Source organism: Oryzias latipes, chromosome 22 (assembly GCF_053564925.1).
Source record: "Oryzias latipes strain Hd-rR chromosome 22, Olatipes_Hd-rR_3.1".
Lineage (NCBI taxonomy): Eukaryota > Metazoa > Chordata > Actinopteri > Beloniformes > Adrianichthyidae > Oryzias > Oryzias latipes.
This window is the reverse complement of record NC_136258.1, coordinates 19,467,544-19,487,303: the sequence shown is the minus strand read 5'-3', so window position 1 is coordinate 19,487,303 and position 19,760 is coordinate 19,467,544. Positions and strand designations below refer to the sequence as shown.

The 19,760-nt window shown below is 39.7% G+C and overlaps 1 protein-coding gene across 4 annotated transcripts in view; it reads left to right on the top strand.

Moving 5' to 3' along the window:
* Positions 1 to 19,760, top strand: part of rnf144aa (ring finger protein 144aa) — a 31,307-nt gene that overhangs the window by 8,301 nt on the left and 3,246 nt on the right. For 3 of the 4 annotated variants that reach the window (XM_023951347.2, XM_023951346.2, XM_023951348.2), the window contains 6 exons: positions 10,169 to 10,319; positions 12,511 to 12,615; positions 14,327 to 14,387; positions 15,463 to 15,679; positions 16,803 to 16,950; positions 17,233 to 17,322. In XM_023951347.2, coding sequence (XP_023807115.1) covers positions 10,185 to 10,319; positions 12,511 to 12,615; positions 14,327 to 14,387; positions 15,463 to 15,679; positions 16,803 to 16,950; positions 17,233 to 17,322 — 756 coding nt within the window. In that variant the 5' untranslated portion in view covers positions 10,169 to 10,184. Of the gene's footprint in view, positions 1 to 10,168; positions 10,320 to 12,510; positions 12,616 to 14,326; positions 14,388 to 15,462; positions 15,680 to 16,802; positions 16,951 to 17,232; positions 17,323 to 17,413; positions 18,441 to 19,760 lie in introns of those variants that run through there. The other variant, XM_023951349.2, reaches the window with a different exon arrangement.

Genomic DNA, 19,760 nt, shown 5'->3' with positions numbered 1-19,760 from the left:
GAGACGGTTTCTTTTATAGCTTTTGTTGTTCCATTTTCTTTGCGTATTTCCTTTTCAAGGTTTCACAACCATCTGCAGTGTCGGTTCAATGTTCTTGTAAAAGTGCCTCATTTCAGATGGATAAATAAATGCTTAGGGCTTACCGCCAAAAGAAAGAAGTGTTGACTTTTGAGTAGGCTTTAACATAAAAAAATCTGGTCAAAGCTTTTACTGGGTAATGATTCGACAATGCTGCTTCACTCTCATTCCAATTCACTTCTTCTTTCCACTGAGGACGAGTTCAGACACTTTTTCCTCCCTTCCTCTTTTTTTTTTGCTTTGTAACACTTGTGGCAAACCTCTTCTGAAACTTGAGAAACTTCTGTTTCTGTTTGATCGCTTTGATGTTTTAATTTAATATAAAGATTAAAATCTTTAAAAAATGTTATTGCAAGCACTTGAAACAAACAGGCTGTAAAGACCCGTACAAAATTGATACTAAAAGTGTGTTAAAAGAAATGTGGTCGAGTTGATCCTCATTTCCTAAAATCAAACTATATTGGATACTTCTAGGGTGGGTATGTTTGATCTAATTTCTTTTTGATGACAGTCTGGTTCATTTAGATGAGTGTGAAAGTTCATTTGACCATTGGCACTGATCCGACAAACCCACCAAAATGAAAACTGTAAAAAGTTTTAAAAGAAGAACCTGGCGTGGTAGAATCATGGTGTGAATTTGGCCAATCTGTTCATCTTTGGGGTCTTTTTTCAAAGTAATAGTCAAAATAATTACAAGAAGATCTAATTGTCTTTCTTGGTACTTCTTTTGCCCTCCTGATTGGTCCTTTTGGCTGTTCATAACTCCCCCAACCAAGGAAGTGTTGTAACCATAGGTACTTAAAAGAACAGTGTGATTTTTGTGAGACGCATACGCAAATTTGTGGCTTTCCACAAACGTTCTACGTATAACAGACTTTTCCCGCATGTACCACCGTTGTATAACTTTGATATTGCGTATACGATGCACATATCACTTCAATAATCGCGCATGGTTCATGTTCTACGTTGATTTAAGTGTTCTTTGCGTCGTTTATTCGTACTTCTTCTGTGGTTTTAACGTGGTTCTTTCGTGATACATCTGTGAAAATTGACCAAAAACACCAAAACGTTTCGGACTTTTTCCACATAATTTCACGTATGACCAATTTTCATCAGTGCAATATACACGAAATGCATGCTCTACCTATGTGACATGACCATTATGCAGATAAAAGAATAACACAGTTTGTTGGAAAAACTTCCCATCAGCCTCTCTGACCCATGGCCTGCCCTCTTGGTTTCTCTAGGCATTCTGGGAAATTTTTCGCTTCACTTAATACACACTGTAATCCGCTGCGCAGTGATTCTTGCTTTGAAATGACATGACGTTCACACTTTTGACACCAAAGTCAGCTGCACCTGTGACCTTCTCGAGTTACATCTGCAGCTTCTCCGCAGCATCCGTCAGTCTGATGGTTTAAACGTCTTCTCTCTAAGCCGTCGCCTTAGCGTCCATTTCCATGACCTAAAGAGAGGGAATCTTCTGTCCAAAGAAAAGCCTTTTCAGTATTGCACAGCCTGTGTCTGAGCTCTCTAAAGGGTTATGAATTTAGGTTAGAATAACAGGCAGGTTCCTCTGGATCATTGCTCAGCACAGAATGGCTGAGGTGTGGTTTCATGTTCTAATTCAAGCTATGGCCTGCATAAGCCCATGACCTACATTCTGCTCTTATTGTTCTCAGAATAGAAGATGGCTTCAGCTTTATGAAGATGAATTTGGCAAATGTCAGTTATGGATGTTATAAAAACACCTCACGTAGATTAGTTTAGTTTAAAAGTGAAGATCACTGGTAATTGTGTGACATTTTTTGTGAATTATTGTAACTCCTATTATTTTACATTAAAATTTTTAATATTTTTGGTTGGCTAAACCAATCAAAATACAGTACTAGTACCCTAATTAACATATTTTCGCACTATAGGGTACAGCAGATGATATCGGTACTGTAAATGGTCTATTTTTGAAATGATGGCAAATATAAAGCGCATCGAACTATAAGGTGCAGTGAGTGAGATTAAAACATCAAAGATAAGTCCATTAGTCAGACTTTAACTGCGTTCACGATAACTTATTTGCAACACTACACGTTAGCCATGGTGGCGTATTTACAATAATGCGCAACCTTGCTTCCAACTTGTAAAAAACCAGACGCCGTGTACCTCTTAAAAATTGCCTCGACAAACAAACAAAAAAAGGCTTTTAAGTGCGCCTTATTATGCGTGACCAGTACTATAAGCTTATTTGTTAAATATTCAAGAAGATACAGAAAGAACGCGTTACTTTGATCTGTCATTGTTGGAAAAGAATCTTTATGAAGCTTTCTGTTCATCTTATAGGGTTCCGACCGGGGTTAGTTTCAAAGGAGCATATTGAGGTTAAAATTTTAGTCTAAAATAACATTTTCAAATAAGTTCCTTTTTTTTTATCCCTTTTTAAAAATCTGTTTATTGTGTCCATTATGAAAGAGTAAACCCCGCTTTTATTAAAGGGTAACTAAACACTCAATCCAATTTTTTTAGCTGTTTAGTTGTACTAATCTGTAAAGTGCTGACTTTTGCTTTTTGCCAAATTTTTCTGACAATTTAAAATAAATTTGTTTAATTTCTGAAATTAGTCTGAAACCATCTGTGTGCTGCCCCCTCGTGGTTGAAACGAGGAGGTAACATTGAACGTTGTAATTCATCAACCGATGTCATTTCTACGGCGCCCATGACCTGACGGGGAAAAAAATAATAATAATTCGTTCCCACCAAGTAATTGTGGCCTTTCTACTGGAAATAAACTTAAATGCTTAAATGAATGACTTATCACGTGAATTATTATTTTGTGGGAACGAATTAATTATTCCATGTGTAGGCGCCATGAATTAAGTGTGGTCTTTCTTATGGTGAATGAATATAGATTTGTTTTGATTATAGGTCATTGAGTTGGGTAATCAGCTGCTGGGTCACATGTTTGTGGGCGGTGACATTAATTGACTCACCTGTGGTTTTTCCCTGTGTAAGATGGAAGGGGGGTTGAGCTGGGTTGCCGTATTTTTTGTTGACCGGCTTATTCGCTTTTGTGCTTTTTTTTATTGATTCCTAGTTTTTTTTCTTTTTTGCTCACAATATAATAAGCGGATTTAATTACCTTCATTTTTCATTATTAAAACTTCAAAATACAAACTTCGTCATGCTCTATGGTTTTTTGAGTGCGTCATTCAATACCCGGACCCACCCAGCGTCAGGCTATCAGCTACTGTTTGGTTTTGAACAATTTAAGTCGCTACACCGTGGAAACAAACTATTATTTCTTGGGAACAAATTTTTTTTTTTTTTTTTTACCCCTGTCAGGTCACAGGCTCTGTAAATCTCAGAAGTTTCACGCTGTGCTCTTCAGCTCCAGTATAAAAGCTCTGCCCATCTTTAAACGTGTAACCCTCAGCTGCCCAAGCGGCGCCACCATTGGGGATTGCTGAGGCAGCATTTTGAGCCAGCGGCTCAAGAAGGTGGAGGAGAAGAATCCTCTCTGTGGAAACAGGCGACGCGTTGCTCTGTATTGCTATCCATTATTGAAGACGCGGTGTGACTGTATTTTACCTCAAGCTAACCCTGCCCCCCCTAGCCCCGCCCTTTTTTAAATCTGTGGGGTTATTCTCATCTGTCCTGTTGTTCCCCAATAAGAAACATTTTTTCCTTATCAGTCAGAAAGCTTTTTTTTTCTTCACTTTTTTCAACATCTTTTCTGCGCCGCAGATGGAAATCGGAGGCCTCACTAATTGGTCACGAGCTCCGTGGTCAGGGAGGAGGTGAAGGGAGGAGGTGAAGGGAGGAACAGCTCCCTGTTTATTATTGAACTGGAATGTGAAAATTAGCCACATTGACAAACTTAATTTTTTTTTTTTAAGCTGAATTTCACTTGTTCAAGGGTTGAAGCATCCCTCTCTTCTTTAATACTCATCTATTCATTGAATTACAGTTATGTGAAGAATTAGTTGTAGATCATCTGTATTTTGGTTCCGTATTTGGATGAAAACGTTCTTTTCTGGCCTCCAGCAGCACCTTAGTTAAAACACAAACTGGATGGCGTCGAGCGTCTCCTCCAGCAGCCCGGCTCGCTGGAAGCGAAGAACGCGATCTTACGCAACGGCGAGATGCGACATTATGTAATTGACACAGGCTCCTGAAACGGCCGACGCAGGTGAAAATGGAGCGTTGCGTTGTTTGCACGCGTCCATTAGCAGAGAAACTGGATCCTCCTGCACAGAGACTCGTGTTTGTGGGTCGCTGGCTGTTATGTTGAACTAACTGTCTGCGTGTTCAGAGGAAGATGGGAAAGGAACCTCCAAGGTCGGGCATTATGGGTAATATCTTTTCATTCCTTTTGTGTTTAACTCAATAAATGTTTCTTTTTAGGCACTGATGGCAGCAGTCAGACGGTTAACCAGGAGAGCCGTTCAGTTTTGTTTATTTTGTGTTTTCTAAAATGAAGTAATTGAATCTGGAATCACTGTTGTGGCTCCAATTTATCTATTCAATATAATTTTATTAAACTCACTCAGCTGTTGACATTTTTTTGATTAAGTGTTCCTTTTTTCTCTCAAGTTTAAGAAAAAAAAGAAGGAAAACTAGTAATTTAGTTGTATAAGACAAAAAAAAGTAGTTGAGCTAATGATGGTAGTTTAAAAAACTTTCATTTTAGGCTCCGACTAAACGTCATTTTTGTTGTCAATCTCTTTTTTTATCAGTCGGCATTTTTTTTAATGTTTTATTTTCTTAATTGGTTGTTTTTCTTTTTTATAAACAAAAGCTTAGGTTTCACAAAAGGATAAATGTTTAGTCCACTTTTTCAATAAGTTTTATTGTGTTGAACAGGTGGGTTGGGGGTTGATTGTAATATTTTTTAATGTAATATTTATTCTAATGTTGTGAATGGTTTTTGTTTTTAAATGTACAGCGCTTCAAAGTGCGCAAGGCATGAGACTCACCAATTTTGTTTGGTTTGGTTTGACTTGATTTGTCAACTCCAAGCCAACAGTCGGCAAACTTTAGTAGTTTTAAATCAAATATTGCTTCTCGGATTGAGGGTTACTTTGTGGTAGGGGATTAAAAATCTAAATTTTTGTCCTTATTCTTTTTAAAAATGAATTTAGCTTCTAAGAACTTTGGATTCTTTTTAATCTACTATAATTTCAGTTAAACAAAAACCGTTTGGTTTAATGGAGATCTGTTGGTCGTTATGTGGTCATCATAACTCATTCACCTTCAATTCAATTCAATTCAATTCAATTTTATTTTATTTGTATAGCCCAAAATCACAACAACAGTCGTCTCGATGGGCTTCGAAGTAAAACATGAACTCAAAAGGATCACGAATACAAAGAGTTCAATAGGAAAATACTAAAATGAACTAACAAACTGACTAAGCTATACTGGCATCCCTGCCCTTAGACCCCCCTTCGCGGTAAGGAAAAACTCCCAAAAAAAACGGATTCCGGAAAAAACGAAGAAACCTCAGGGGTGCCCACATGAAGGAGGGATCCTCCCCCAGGACGGACGGGCGATTTACCAGAACTCTTAGAGAAGAATTAACTTATCTAAATCTACAACTACATATATAAAAGTCCAGCAGACGAGCTTCATCCAGCCGTGGTTGTGGGGACAGTCAAAGGCGCGAGTCGAGCCGGAGACAGGAACCACAGCCAGGTGTAGGAGCAGGAGCAGAGACGAGGTACTCGGTCAGGCACAGAGCAGAGACGAGCCAGAGATGAGCCAGAGGCAGGATCCACAGCCAGGTGTAGGAGCAGGAGCAAAGGCGAGGTAAACGGTCAGGAACAGGAGCACGGATGAGCCAACTGGAGTCTGGAAGCACTCCCACTCCCCAGGAGGGGAGAGGAAAAGAGGGACAATACATGAATCGCACTGCACCAAACAGAGGCATGGAGAACTAAATGATAAATTATGATCAAGAATAGAGGAGAGGAAGGGTAGAAGTAAAAAAGGAAAGAGGACAGAACCCCAGTTCACCATAGTTACCCCAGCTTCAACTTCTAGCAGCCTTTTAAAAGAAATAGTTATTATTAAGTTTAATTTAAACAAATTAACATTAAGTTAAATAATCTCTGAATACTAACTTCATTTATTAGACTTAATGTTTGACTTTATCATACGTGTTCTATTCTTTATTTCTCACAAAATGTTCTTTTTTAAAAGAAGTGAAGTTTGTTTTTCTAAGAAGTCAGAAAAACGAGACCATTTTTAAAAAAATCAATATTTTCTGCATTAAATACCTGCCTGACTTTAGAAAATAACAATCAGAAAAGAATTATTAAATGTTGTTTTTCTTGGTGCAAAATGCATAAAAGCTTTTATTTTGAAGTGGAATGTCACAATCTCACTCAAAGGTCCTCTTTGTTGCTTTTTTTTACTTCACATTTCTTTGTTTTGCTGAATCCTTCTGATTTATTTTACTTGGTAAGCCGTTCGTTCAGACCAGACAACATCAGATTTTGTTTTTTGTTTTTCATCAATATTGAAAGAATTCCTGAATGTTTTGAATTATTTAGAGGAAAAAATGATCAGCTTTCTCGCCTGTTTTTTTGTTTTTGGTTGTTGTCTTTGAATTTGGCATCAGGATTCTCCTGATATTTCACCATGCTTCATAATCTTGTCAGAAAACGGCTGAATAAAAGGTTTTCGCTGGCTTCCATGTGGACATTTCCCCACAAGTTCACCTCCATCTGCTTTCAGCCGTTTGATATTTTTTAATAACTCTTGAGTTTACGAAGATTTTTGATGCCAACGGATCATAGAGGATTTCATCGCAGAAATGATGCAATCAGACAACAGCAGCATGGAAAGTTTTGATTGGTTTTATGGGTGTACATAGTTAAAACATAAAAATAAAATAGATTCAAGGATTCATGGAAGATGAGTCTTTAAAGTTCCTGCGCCGCACATGCAGAGCGGACTTGAGTCGGCAGAGCTCGGTTGGGAACTTTTTTCCTCCTGCTGTGTTTTTTTTCTGCCAAACTGCCACCAATGAAAACCAGCTACAAACTGGCCTTTCATTGCCGTGATATCCAAGCCCGCCCCTTCCCCAACCCCGTCTCCAAAATTCTCAGCCTGTTGCTAAGCAGCATAGAGAGAGCTCGACGGGGTCGCCGGTTGCACAGGAGCACTTCCTGTAAACAGCGGCGCGGCTGCTCTTTGCTCTCAGCTGCAGAGACAAGACGGACTAAAATAAACTGTTTCGGCTCTCAGCAAACACACAGAGAGGCCCGTCGGAGAAGAAAAGGAGACACTCTGCGGCTTCGCAAGGAGAGCTCCGAAAATCCTTTAGAAAAACAAAAAACTTATAGTTTGTTTTTTTCAGTAACGTCTCCAATATCTGCCTGAATAAATTTTTTATCACAAAATAAGCTACTAGTGGGTTTACAAAGACCAGTGACACAATTGGAAAAAGAAATGTGAACAGATTTTATTTTTTGAGCAGAAAGGAAACAACATTTTGGGAAAGTAAACAGTTCAGAAAAAGTAGAAAAAAGAATTCATGTACCTCTGAGAACATCTGTAAACAGCCTGGAAGAGTTTGACATTCCTGGAGCTTCTTTTGAGGATTTAAGTTAACACAATGACTGTATAAGTGAACTGGACTGAGTGACCCCTCCCCCATCTTAATCCAAACAGGAAGTGGCCGGTTGCTTCAAGAGGCCAAAATCCCAAGCAGCTATTGCTCAGTCATTTTTATGTTTTTTTTCATGAAACTTTTACTTTATGACAGTTATGAACTGACCAATCAGATTACTCGATAAAAGTAGGTGATCTCACGTTTGATTGACAGAATCTGCAGAGCCCGCTTTCAGTTGCTAGGGGTGTGGCCTTCCAACAAGACCGGTGAGAGTTGTTGCCACAGGAACGTTGAGTCAGACCAACTTGGACCAATCACTGACGTCATCTGGCTCCAACATGCTGGATTCCATATCGCGACGACTGAATTGACTTCATTTTGTTGGACCATTTAACAAAGTAGATGCCGCACGCTCTTTCATCACTGTTTGAAATACCGTAACTCATTGACCGTTTACATTAATCTAATTTTAACGGAAAGAAAAGCGGCTTGGCGCTGATGGGCACCACTTTGCTACCTTTCACCGCGGCCGTATCATCTGATTTACGGTGATGGCGTAAACACTTCAACATTGTTTGGTGATGCTCATTATCGCAAAGTTGCTTTTGTCAAATTCAGAATTCGTTGGAATAACGTTAATTGCGTAAACAATGAACAGTAAACAGTAACAGTAAACAGAGTTACGGTAGTTTAAAGTGTGGATGCCATGCTTTGAACAACTTTGTCAAATAAAAAAGCCCTTTAAACGCTGATTCTATTGATACCAATAGTTCGCGTCGAAAAAAATCCGAAGCATATGAATAATAGACATCTTTCGAAGGAATCAGAGATTTGGATCTGCCGCTAGAGCGCAGGCTGGAAGTGAACCCGATATGACCTGTGACGTCATGAAAGGCGTTGATTTTCGCAGTTCCGCTTCGGACAGCATGTAAACAAAACCGGTAGTCTTCGTTTCTCTCGTGTTTAAATCTGTTAATCATCAACATGCCAAGTCGTTGTGTGGCAGCTGGATGTAGCAATACATCTACTGAAAGTGTATCTGTGTATAAAATTCCCAAACAAGAAACGCTGCTGAAAAGGGGAAAGTTCAAGAAGGTGGACGGCGAAGGATTTTTCCCTCCAGATCTGCAGGAGAGAAGTCTGCGTTTTCGAAGGGACAAAAACCGGGACACAAACGAAGAATTTTGAACGGAGAGTTGGGAGGAGGATCTTGGCTTCTGAGTCGAGGAAAGGCGGGTGAGCTGGAAGCGAGCGAGCCGTTTTCTGGGTCGGAGAGGACGGCGCTGGAGTCGGGAGCGGAGGCTGCTAAGCTAGTGTGCATCACGATGGATCACATTGAGGCGAAGTAGTCGTGTTTTCTGTTGTCCTTGGATCCAACTGGAGTATTTCAACGCACTCAATGTTTTGCAAGAGAAGCAACAGGCCTGCAACGTTTTTTTTCTTTTGCTTTTGAGGTGCCGGTACCGTGAGTAAACTGAACTGTGTGTGTGTGAGCGCGCGCGCGCGCACGAGAAAAGGTTTCAAACGGGTAAAACTGTTAATGTTCCACAGTTGTTAATGGTATACAGTGACTTTGTTAACTAAAGAGTAGTACCATCTGGGAAACTTTTATTTTGTGACATTTATTTTGTAAATTGGGTTGAAAACCAGTGTTTACCTTTGTTTAGATTAGGCCAAAAGGGGACATTTTGAGTATATTTTAGGGTAAGTGGAGTAATTTAATTTTATACATTTTTTAGACTTACTGGAGTCTAGCCGAATCTTCATGCTGGCTATCGTCATGATCGGCATGATCACTAGACCTACTACTTTCTGCTATATCCTCCTCACTTTCGCAAAAGGGTTCGAATCGATACGGTTGCAAAAGTGACTCATCATCATGATAATCTCCGCAACTTTCCTCTTCATCTTTCTGTTCATCTGATGATAAATCGCTAATAGAGACGGTAGCATCACTCTGTGCTTCGCTATCGGTGCTAGCCATGTTGTCTGCCTTGTCTTCCTTTCGTTACGTCACAAACAGGGCGGCGCGAATTCGGCGGAATGCGTGAAGCCGGCGGCCGTCCTCGTTGTTTATATTGCGTTTTTCGCTATTTATTCTTTTTCGAAAAATATTAAAAACAATCGCAACATGAAATAGAAACTATTTACTATATTTTGGCTTATTAAAATAGGCCATGTCACCCACACTGAGGGTGAGGTGGATTTTCTACACAAGCCTGGCTGTATCTCACCAAGTTTAGCATCCAGCTTGCCAGACAGTTGGTTAGGGGTGCAAATCCCAGGCTAAATAGTTGTCAATCAGGATCATTAACCCAATTTTACAGCAAGTACATATTTCTGTATTTCCTTGAACCGGTGCACCACTTTCCAGTAGGAGATCACAACTAAGCCTCCTGTTTGCGTTTTATTTTTGCATATCGTTAATGAGACATGCGGTACATCCGTCCATGCTAACGTTCCTCTGTGACGTTGCAGCTCGGTGGTGGTGAAGATGACCACGGCGCGATACCGCCCCACGTGGGAGCTGGCCGTTGACCCCTTGGTCTCCTGCAAACTGTGCCTTGGAGAGTTCCCGCTGGAGCAGATGACCACTATCACACAGTGCCAATGTGTCTTCTGTACGCTGGTGAGTTCTTGCCCTCCGCCAACAGCAACAGACTTCATTTTTCCTTTTTTTTTGTTTTTTTTCAAGCTGTTAACAGATCAAGCTGGTCTCCACCAGCGCTTGTGTGTACAAACCACTAAGCTCGTCATGATGGATAAGAGATAAGAGTGGCGTGGATAATGCCTAAAAAATGACGAACGTCGTGGCAATGAGCGCTGAAATACGTGTTCACGTCCGGGCTACAGTCCAGACGGTCAAGAAGGAAAAAAGCTTTGTTTTTTTTCGTGTTTAAAGCACCAGTTTGGCATCGAATAAAATCCAAATGCCACCTATCCCTGATGCTCACCAGAGGTGGGACCGAGTGAATTCCTTTTCAACAACAGAGCAATATTATTTACACAGACCATGTATGCTTTTAATAGCTTTATTTATCTAAGTTTTGCAAGCGAATTGGGTAAATTGCCTCTAAGTTCATGCATCCCAACTTCAAAACACAGCACCACAAAGCACAGCAAAATGACCAAATCAAAAAATAAATAAACATCATCCTGGAGCTCCACCCACTAGCAGGCAAGACTCAACTGTTTCTGTCTCGCTGTCATCGCTCACGTCAAGTCTGACTCATGTCCAAGTCATGTGACTCGAGTCCACACCTCTGATGCTCACTAACTCACCTCTTCTCCACTTTAAAAAAAAAAAAAAAAAAGTCCTATATGATTCCACCCATTTGTAAAACCTATTAAATATAAACATTTTACGAAGACGTTTTAAGATGAATTACTAGCATTTCTAGTTCAAGTGCAGTGCATTGTGTTCTATATTTGCCTTTCTTAAAAGCATTGATACACACTGGTTTCTTGCTGCGTCGTCTGTGAAATGTCCAGCGCTCTGGTTTTGGAAATGTAGATCCGGACACCGGATAAAACGGCAACTGCTCTATATAGTGCATTTAAACTGGGAGTGGTGAGTAAATGCAAACACAGCCTAAAAGTGAACAATGAGCGCTAAGAATAGCTGCCACTTCCTCCAGCGCAGTCCATTTGACGACTGCAGGTTAACTCGCACTGACAAAGCCAAACAGAATTCCAAGCTGCTCTTTGGTCACAAAATGTAAAGAAGGTGTGTTTATTTGTTTATCCCCATGTTTAGTTTAAAACCAAACCAATTATAGCCTCTTAATTAATGCAACTTTCTTGCTAACCATGTAGATTTTGCGCATATTGCACAGATGGAAATTGGTCATAATTTACCAATAAATACGTGGAAAAAGTGAGAAAAGTTGTGACCTTTATGGGAAATTTTCACAGATGCATCTCAAAAGAACCATGTTAAAACCACAGAAGAAGTACAACTAAACCCTGCAAAGAACACGTCAATCAACGTAGAACATAAGCTATGCGCGATCATTGCGCTGTTTACATACAATTCATTAGTGAGTCAATTACGGAATTTGAACGTGATTTGTGCGCCGTGTGCGTGATCTAAAAGTTATACATTATTGGTCCATTAAAGGTTCGTTAGACATACGTGGAACAGTCGTGGAATGCTAAAAAATCTTCGCAAAAATCACGCACATTTCCATAAGATTTACACAACAATTGCCTATTACAACGTAAAATACACATAAGCTGCGTAATTCTCAATCGACCAAAAATTTTGAACAGCTCAAAACTGAATTTACGTAAAGACCCGTCGGCTGACGGCATCGACAAATGACGAACGCAAGAAACACATCTATGAATTACAGACATCATGCATGTATCACGAAAGACAGAAATTTCATACGTGAAAAATGCAAAAAACAAAAAAAAGTGTCTGTATAACACGGCCTCAAATAAGAACAATTAGCTGCTTAAGCTCCACCAAAAAAGCAGTCGTTTCTATGGCAACGGTTGCATTTCTTTGACGTTTATGGGGGCTGTGGCGTTTTTTTTTTGTTGTTTTTTTTTCTACTCTTATGGTGTTTTATTTTAATTACCCTCACCAGGATACGGGTTAGCATCAAAGCTCATGCTTGTTTTTAAACCAATATGCCATAGAGGAATTAGGACATGGATTCACCCACATCCTCCATATTATGTCAGCACGACATTCCAGCTCAGCGCTCCAAAATACAAAAGATCTGTGAAGCTCCCAGCAGCCCCTACGATCCTGACAGCTCTAAAAATTGTACCTGAGCTTTAATGCTCCTTTTTTCCCCCCTTTCCTTTAGTGCCTGAAGCAGTATGTGGAGCTCCTAATTAAAGAAGGCCTTGAAACTGCAATTAGCTGTCCGGACTCTGCCTGTCCCAAAAGAGGACACCTGCAAGAAAACGAGGTAAAGCTAAAGGATGGTTGAGTGACGTTCTCTGCTCTTAACGTCAAACGCAGTTCTTTATTTTTTTTCTCCTCTCCTTTAATACGACTCATCTGCTCAATCAGAGTGCAGCAGTTTCCATAAATAAGTCGGTTCATCGTCACGCTGTCTTGGCTGATACTAATGTTTTCACAGAGCCGTGCAAACACAACATTATCACGTAACTTTGGCAAATATAGAGACAGGGAACTGCAGTTTGAATTTTTACTTATAATCCCTGTTGCATGTGGGCTGTAGCATTCAAAAAAACGGCAACCGAAAGGTCAAGAAAAACACATTTTCTCGATCTGAACTGCCAGAGAATGAGGGCAGCAGTGTGATAAATCATTTATGTTCAAAGAGGGTAAATCGTCCAGTATTGAAGAATAATCTGAGTCCAATGCACTTTTTATACTTTTTATACTCTCACGTCTTTTTTTAAGTGTTGCCAGACTCCCGGGTACACCGGATGGGTTTTCTGTGTGCTAATGAACACAGACATGATGTGATCTGGATGAATCTCCTAAATCTTACTAACGTATGACCAGCCACCCCTGGTCGAACATTATTGTTAATGTACTATAAAGCTGTTTTGTCATTGGCTGCGTGCGCCTAACAGATCAAGAAAACATGTTTTTACTTTTTTTTTTTTTTTTTTTAATTGTTGGCTTTATGCTCACTTTAAAGTGATTTGTCTTTATCTGAAGAAGAAGACGAAGAAACAGGAAGAAAACAAATCCCAAGTATCTCTTACATCGTGTTCTACGCACACAGCCGTACTGATGCCATTTGTTCCAAACTCAACGCACAGCAGACGCCCAAAAACTCCCAGATTTAAGAAGTGGCATCACCAGAAAGCCAGTCTTAGTTGACAAAACTCTTGCAGTTGATGTAAATAAATCAAACCTCTACTGCTTTGCTTCATTTCAGAAAAGAATAAACTGCACCCACTGCTTTATGGTATAAATTTGCTCTTGAGAATGATTAGACGCTTTAGCATTCGACTATATCACGTTTTTTAAGGAGGAAGTGACAAATTCTCCCTTGTTTTTTTTTAACTAGCTTGCTAACGTTGGCAACACAACACTTGATCCAGGTAATTAGCTGCAGCTAATAGCAGGAATATCTCACAATCCGGCCCATTGTCTCAAAATAGTTAAAAAAAAAACCTTTAAAGACATCTCAGGTGTTTTTAAAATGTCGATTGGAGGAAAATGGAAAACATTTTAATTATCGGGCCTGCACAATAAATCCTTCATTGGTTGTTTGGTACCATGTAGGTTTGAGCACAAATTCTAGCTAAAATCAATAGAAAAATGCTAAAATCCACTTGGAATTAAGCCTGCACAATAAATCGCAGATTCATCGTTATCGCGACATCAAGCTGTGCAATACACATATGGCAAAAGACGGCCAAAATTGCAAGAAATGGTAACCTTAAATGTGCGAGAAATAAACACCACAAATGTGTGATTTATTGTGCAGGCATTTTACCTTATTTCTTTTATTGATCTTAGCTAGAATTTGTGCTCAAAACTACACAATGATAGATAAAACTGTGTGTGGAGCACTTTTCGTGCTCCACACACAGTTTTATCTATCATTGTGTATCTATCATGTCAAAACTGATGTTGAATTAATCAGATGTGGGAGTTTTCTGCTTTTCACTTCCAGTTCTCCTTCCTGTCTGTAGATCGAGTGCATGGTGGCCACAGATATGATGCAGAGGTACAAGAAGCTCCAGTTTGAAAGGGGTGAGTCTGCTGGCTGCGTCACCGATGGCTGCAGAGTTGTCAAGTGGGTGGATGCCTTGGAAGACGCTGTTTTAGTTTTTTTTTTTAGTTTTTATTTTACCGACTCACTGAAAGGTCAAGAGCCTTTTGTCTTGCGTCATCTGTGTGGGTTGTTGTCTGGTGCTTTTCATTTCCAAAAGGACGAATCACAACAAACTGCCTTTTGTGTCCTAGTTTTCCTAATTTTACCTCTAGAAAAAAAAAAAAAAAAAAAAACCTTAAATAAAAGTTGGAGATAGATGCTAGCTTTGCTAATTCCACGTTTAGTTTTTAGCTTCGTAAAATAAACTGCAAACAGGAAGCTTAGCTGGACCTTTTGGGGTTTTTTGGGGTTGTTTTTTTTCATGCTAACCCCCTACCAATCACACAAAAGAACCAAGTTCAGACGTCTTCAAGGCTCAGATTCAATCCAAGCGCGTGGAGATTCAGCATTTGATTAATTAGATTTCAGGTCAGATTCAAATTCAGATCAGGAAGCGGCGTTTTAGAGTTTGAAATAGTGAGAATAAGCTAACGGTTCACTGATATGTCTGTTTACCAAAATACTTGTCTGAGTAATTATTTCGAGTATCAATACTTTTGTTTTTGATCGAAAAATGTTTTTTAGACTATTTATACAGCACAGCAGACGGACTTAGGAATTTCAGCGGCTGAAAGCAGAAAACATCTCATCGTTTTTACAAGATACAAGAAAAACCAAACAAACACTGAACAAATAAAGATTGCAACTAAAGTTGGGCTTTAGGGGCAAAAACAGAAAAAATCCTCCATATTTTGTAACTTAATACAAATTTGGATTTATAGTTTTTTATTTATAAAAACAGTGCTAGCCATTTTCCTCCAAAGGCAGAATCTGAAATCTGTAATTCCTTTTCCAGATCCCATAAACGATACATTTGAATTTATGAATGAAATGGCTGAATTGTTCTGTTGCTAAACTCGACACATTTTCTTTAGTTCTGGAACTTTCTCTCGTCTAAGTGATGCTTCCATTCAGATCTTTAAAAATCTTCTTCTTCTTCTTCTGTGCCGTCAGAGGTTCTTCTGGACCCGTGCCGGACGTGGTGCCCGTCTTCCTCCTGTCAGGCCGTCTGCCAGGTAAAGGAGGCGGAGTCTCCAGCCCTGCCGCAGTTGGTCCGATGCTCCGTCTGCACTCTAGAGTTCTGCTCGGCGTGCAAGGCCAACTGGCACCCGGGGCAGGCCTGCCAGGAGAGCAACCTGCCCATAACGTCCTTCCTGCCCGGAGAGAACAGGTTAGAAGGGCTTAAATTCAAAAGGGTGAAGAGCGTAGATCCTGGAGGGAATGGGAGCTTTAAACCGGGGGCAGACGAACGTCTGGACCGGACCTGTTTCTCTGCCATATCCTCTTATTGTGGAAATGACATTAGTGCCACACGGCATCAATGAGAGGCGGAGCCAGAGCTGTTTGGTTTGACTAACAGAAACAAGCAGAAAGAAAAGGAAAGTTAAGTTAAAAAGAAAAGAAAAAAAACATAGAATTTAGACGCCAAAATGTTTGGCAGAGTCTTAGAGCCTCCATCAAAGAAAAAAAATCATATTTCAGTATAAAGTCATAAAACTCTTAAGGAGAGAAGCGATGCTGTTGTAATTTAATTCATCATTTTTTCTTATAAATTTGTTTTTGTAAAATTGTTGAATATTTCTTTCATAATTCAAAATTTTAAAAATTTTCTCTACAATTTTAATCAAATACAATTTTTACTTTCTCTTTCTACGATTAAATTCCCGTAAAAGTTTGATATTTTTTTGTTTGTTTTCAATTTAATTTTTTTAAACTTTGACACATTTCTCTGTTTTTATACTCATCAATTCTTAACCTTTTTCTCTTTTACTTTATTCTTAAAGGAGTTTTATTATTTTCTTATTTTTCTTTACAACTTTAATCTGGTCAAATTTTGATTTTTTTTTTTTTTCTCCTCACGACTTTCTGACTTTAGTTTCAAAAATGTATTTATTTATTTGTTTGTCTTTTGTAGAGGCCTTTAATACTCCTTAGTAAAACTAAGGAACAAGTAAACTTGATGAATTAATTTGTCTTTGGACATAAATAAACAAAATAAATCATAAAAAAATAAATGTTTTTCTATTTGCTTAAACCAGAGTAGCAGTTTCTATGAATAATAAACAAAATCCTGTCTGCTGGTTGTTCCAAAGATCCAACCAGGAGATCTGGACCCAGGTTCAGGTTGGTTACCATGGTGACGTGCAAAAACCTCCGGTTCACACAAATTACTGAAAGTTTTTTTTTCTTTTTTCTTTTTAATTTCTGTTTTAGATTCGGAAATGAATAAAATCCTTTCTTGTTTAGTTTGTTTGCTCCGCTCACTCCTCCTGCCCTCCACCTCCCCCCTCCAGCTCCTTCTACAAGTCGGAGGAGGACGACGCGCCCATCAAGCGCTGCCCCAAGTGCAAAGTGTACATCGAGCGGGACGAGGGCTGCGCGCAGATGATGTGCAAGAACTGCAAACACGCCTTCTGCTGGTACTGCCTGGAGTCCCTGGATGTGAGTTGAAGCCGCGGTTGGAACGCTGTGATAGGAGAAGCGTTCTAGTGGAACTAGTTCTAGTGGCTCAACCTTGACTTTTAGGACAGGAAACCGGATTTATGGCGCCGCTTGTCTGGTGAAAGCTGACAGCTGAAGGTGGATAAAAGGGACTTGTTGTTATGTAACCAGACCGCACAGGTCTTATTAAAAAGAAAGAGAAAAGCAGCAATTTAGCAGGAACAAGCACCCGCTGCTCTGAAAGTGCTCCCGCTAAGGCTTTGATGTGTTTGCTCGCCGCAGGACGACTTCCTGCTCATCCACTACGACAAAGGACCCTGCAGGAACAAGCTGGGCCACTCCAGGGCATCCGTCATCTGGCACAGAACGCAGGTGAGAACATCTCCTCCTCCTCTTCCGTGCCTTTGTAGACCAGCACACGTGACACCCCCCCCCCCCCCCCTCCCTGATTGGTTTGTTCCAGAGCAGCATCTGCTCGCCATCCGGCTTTTCCCAACTCTGCCTGTTCAGAAGGTTGACGTGACGAGCGTCACTCCACATCTGTGTTTGTGAGAAAGGAGATTTGGGTGAAAAATGGAGCCTGTTCTGCTGACGCTTTCCTTTGGGACGTCCGTCGGGTTACAAAAGAGTCAAAGTCTCCCAACAAAATATCAAGAGACAAACAGACTGAGAAAGAATTTAAAATAAAGAAAAAATGATGTCCAAGTACAGATTTAAATGAAGCCGATCCATATTAGCAACATCTTCAGCAAAATCTTATAGGAAATAAAAGTAAAGAATGGATCCAAAACAGAAAAGATCTTAGATTAATGGGAATTTGAAAAAGATTTCAACATTTAAACGGGCAGAAAAGACGGAACAAGATTCAACCGGGATCTGGAGTTTCCTGGTTTAGAAAAAGAACTGCAGCAGGAAAGACTGAAGAAGGAGGAAAAGGAAAACGAAAGTCTTAAAGGGAAGAAAGAAAGAGGGGAAAAAGACGTAAGAGAAAAGGAAACGAGAAAGAGGAAACTGTAGGGAAGGAAAGAGACTGTAATAAAGTAAGAAAAGAAGGAAAGCAATACAGAGAGAGAAAGAAGGGAGGAAATGCAGGAGAAAAGAGGGAAATATGGAAGGAGACGACAAAGAAAAGAAGTTGATACAGAATAAGAGAAAGAGAGAGAAGGAAGAAAAGATGGATTGAAAGAAGTAAAGATGTAAAGGTGGAAGGAAGGAAGGGGGGAAGGGAAAGAGGAAGGAATTAAAGACAAAAGGAAATATGGACAGAGAGAAGAAAAGAAAGAGAAAGAAAAGGGATTGATGAAAGGAAGAAGGAGGGAAGATGGAAGCCCAGGTTTTATTTTCCCGACCATCTCTGACGCCGTTTCCGCTGGAATACCGCGGCATTCCCCGGACCGGAGCTGGAACTCCTCCTTCATGTCTGGCCTTTGGTTGGACAGGAAGTCAGTTTGTTTGTCCCCACATCTTCTCAGTGTCTCATCTCGCCTCCCTTTTAAAAAAAAGAAAAAACTTTATTTCTTCATTCAGAAAACAGCCATCATTCGTTTTAGCCTCTTCCCTTCAAACCCGTCAGAACTTCAGGACGAGGCTTCCTGTGTCCAGCACCAGCAAACCCGCTGGCATCTCCACACGGAAACGCTGAGTCATACCACTGCAGTTCAACTGGTGGAGGCGGATAATTCTTCTCTTTTGTCTTTCCCACATTTTGTTTTTTTGCTTTTTTACACCTAAAATAGCCTCCTTTTCACTTCCTCACGGTCAAACCGCTTCCTGACGCATTTTCCTCCTCAGTTTAGCTTATTTCCTTAAAGCAGGAAGGACTACGGAGTCCATCGCCTCTCAGAAACCTCCCCTCCTGTCCTTAAAAATAGAGGAAACGGCAAAAATCCCCATTACATATGACTGCTGTTGATCACAGCCATATGGCTGACCGTGAATGCGCTGGTCTCTTCCGCCCCCATGTGGTCAAACAGGTGAACTGCATTGCATCTTCAATCAACGAAGCAACTAAACAAACACATTCTTACTTTTCACAAATGTGTGCAAAATTTGATCCTGTAGATTAACCCTTGTGCTATCTTAGATGACCCCACCCTTACATAGACGTGTTCTCCCTACCATGACAAAGGTGGATAAAGGTGGAAAGATTTCATGTAATCCTTGGACACCAGTGAAGATCAAAAATCATTGAAGAAAAAAGATTCAGTGCACTTTCTAGTGGGTCTAGATGACCCAACTCCCAATGGTAAAGTGTCTAGGATAGGACTAGGGTTACAAACAATTCTTTTTTAAATAATAAACGCAAGAGTTAAAAATAAAGCAAAATAAAATGCTTGAAAATCAGTGGGAAGAAGAATTAACCCACCCCTTGTGTTTTGCATATTTCTATTTACAGTTTTTTGACTAAATATGTACAATTTTATTGTTTGATTGTAAAATTGAGTAAAATCCAAGTTAAAATTTATTAACATTTTTTTTATTTCTTACATTTTTTTTTCGTATCTAAGCGAAAAACAAACATCAATAACTTTAAAAGATTTTATTATTGGGATGAGCCCTGACCTCTAGTGGTAAATGTTTACTATTGCACCTTCATTTTATTGCTCTCAGTTTTCCTAATTTATTAAAATATAAATGTACACCGATAAAATTTAGTCAGGTTTAAGTTGTCTTCAGTTGTTTTTTATTTAGAACAACAAAAAAGATGCAATACACAGACACGAACAGAAATAGAATTAACTTATAAAATTAAACAGTTTTCTTATAAATATACAGAAACAGCCCCGACACAAAAGAACACGCCTCGTGTC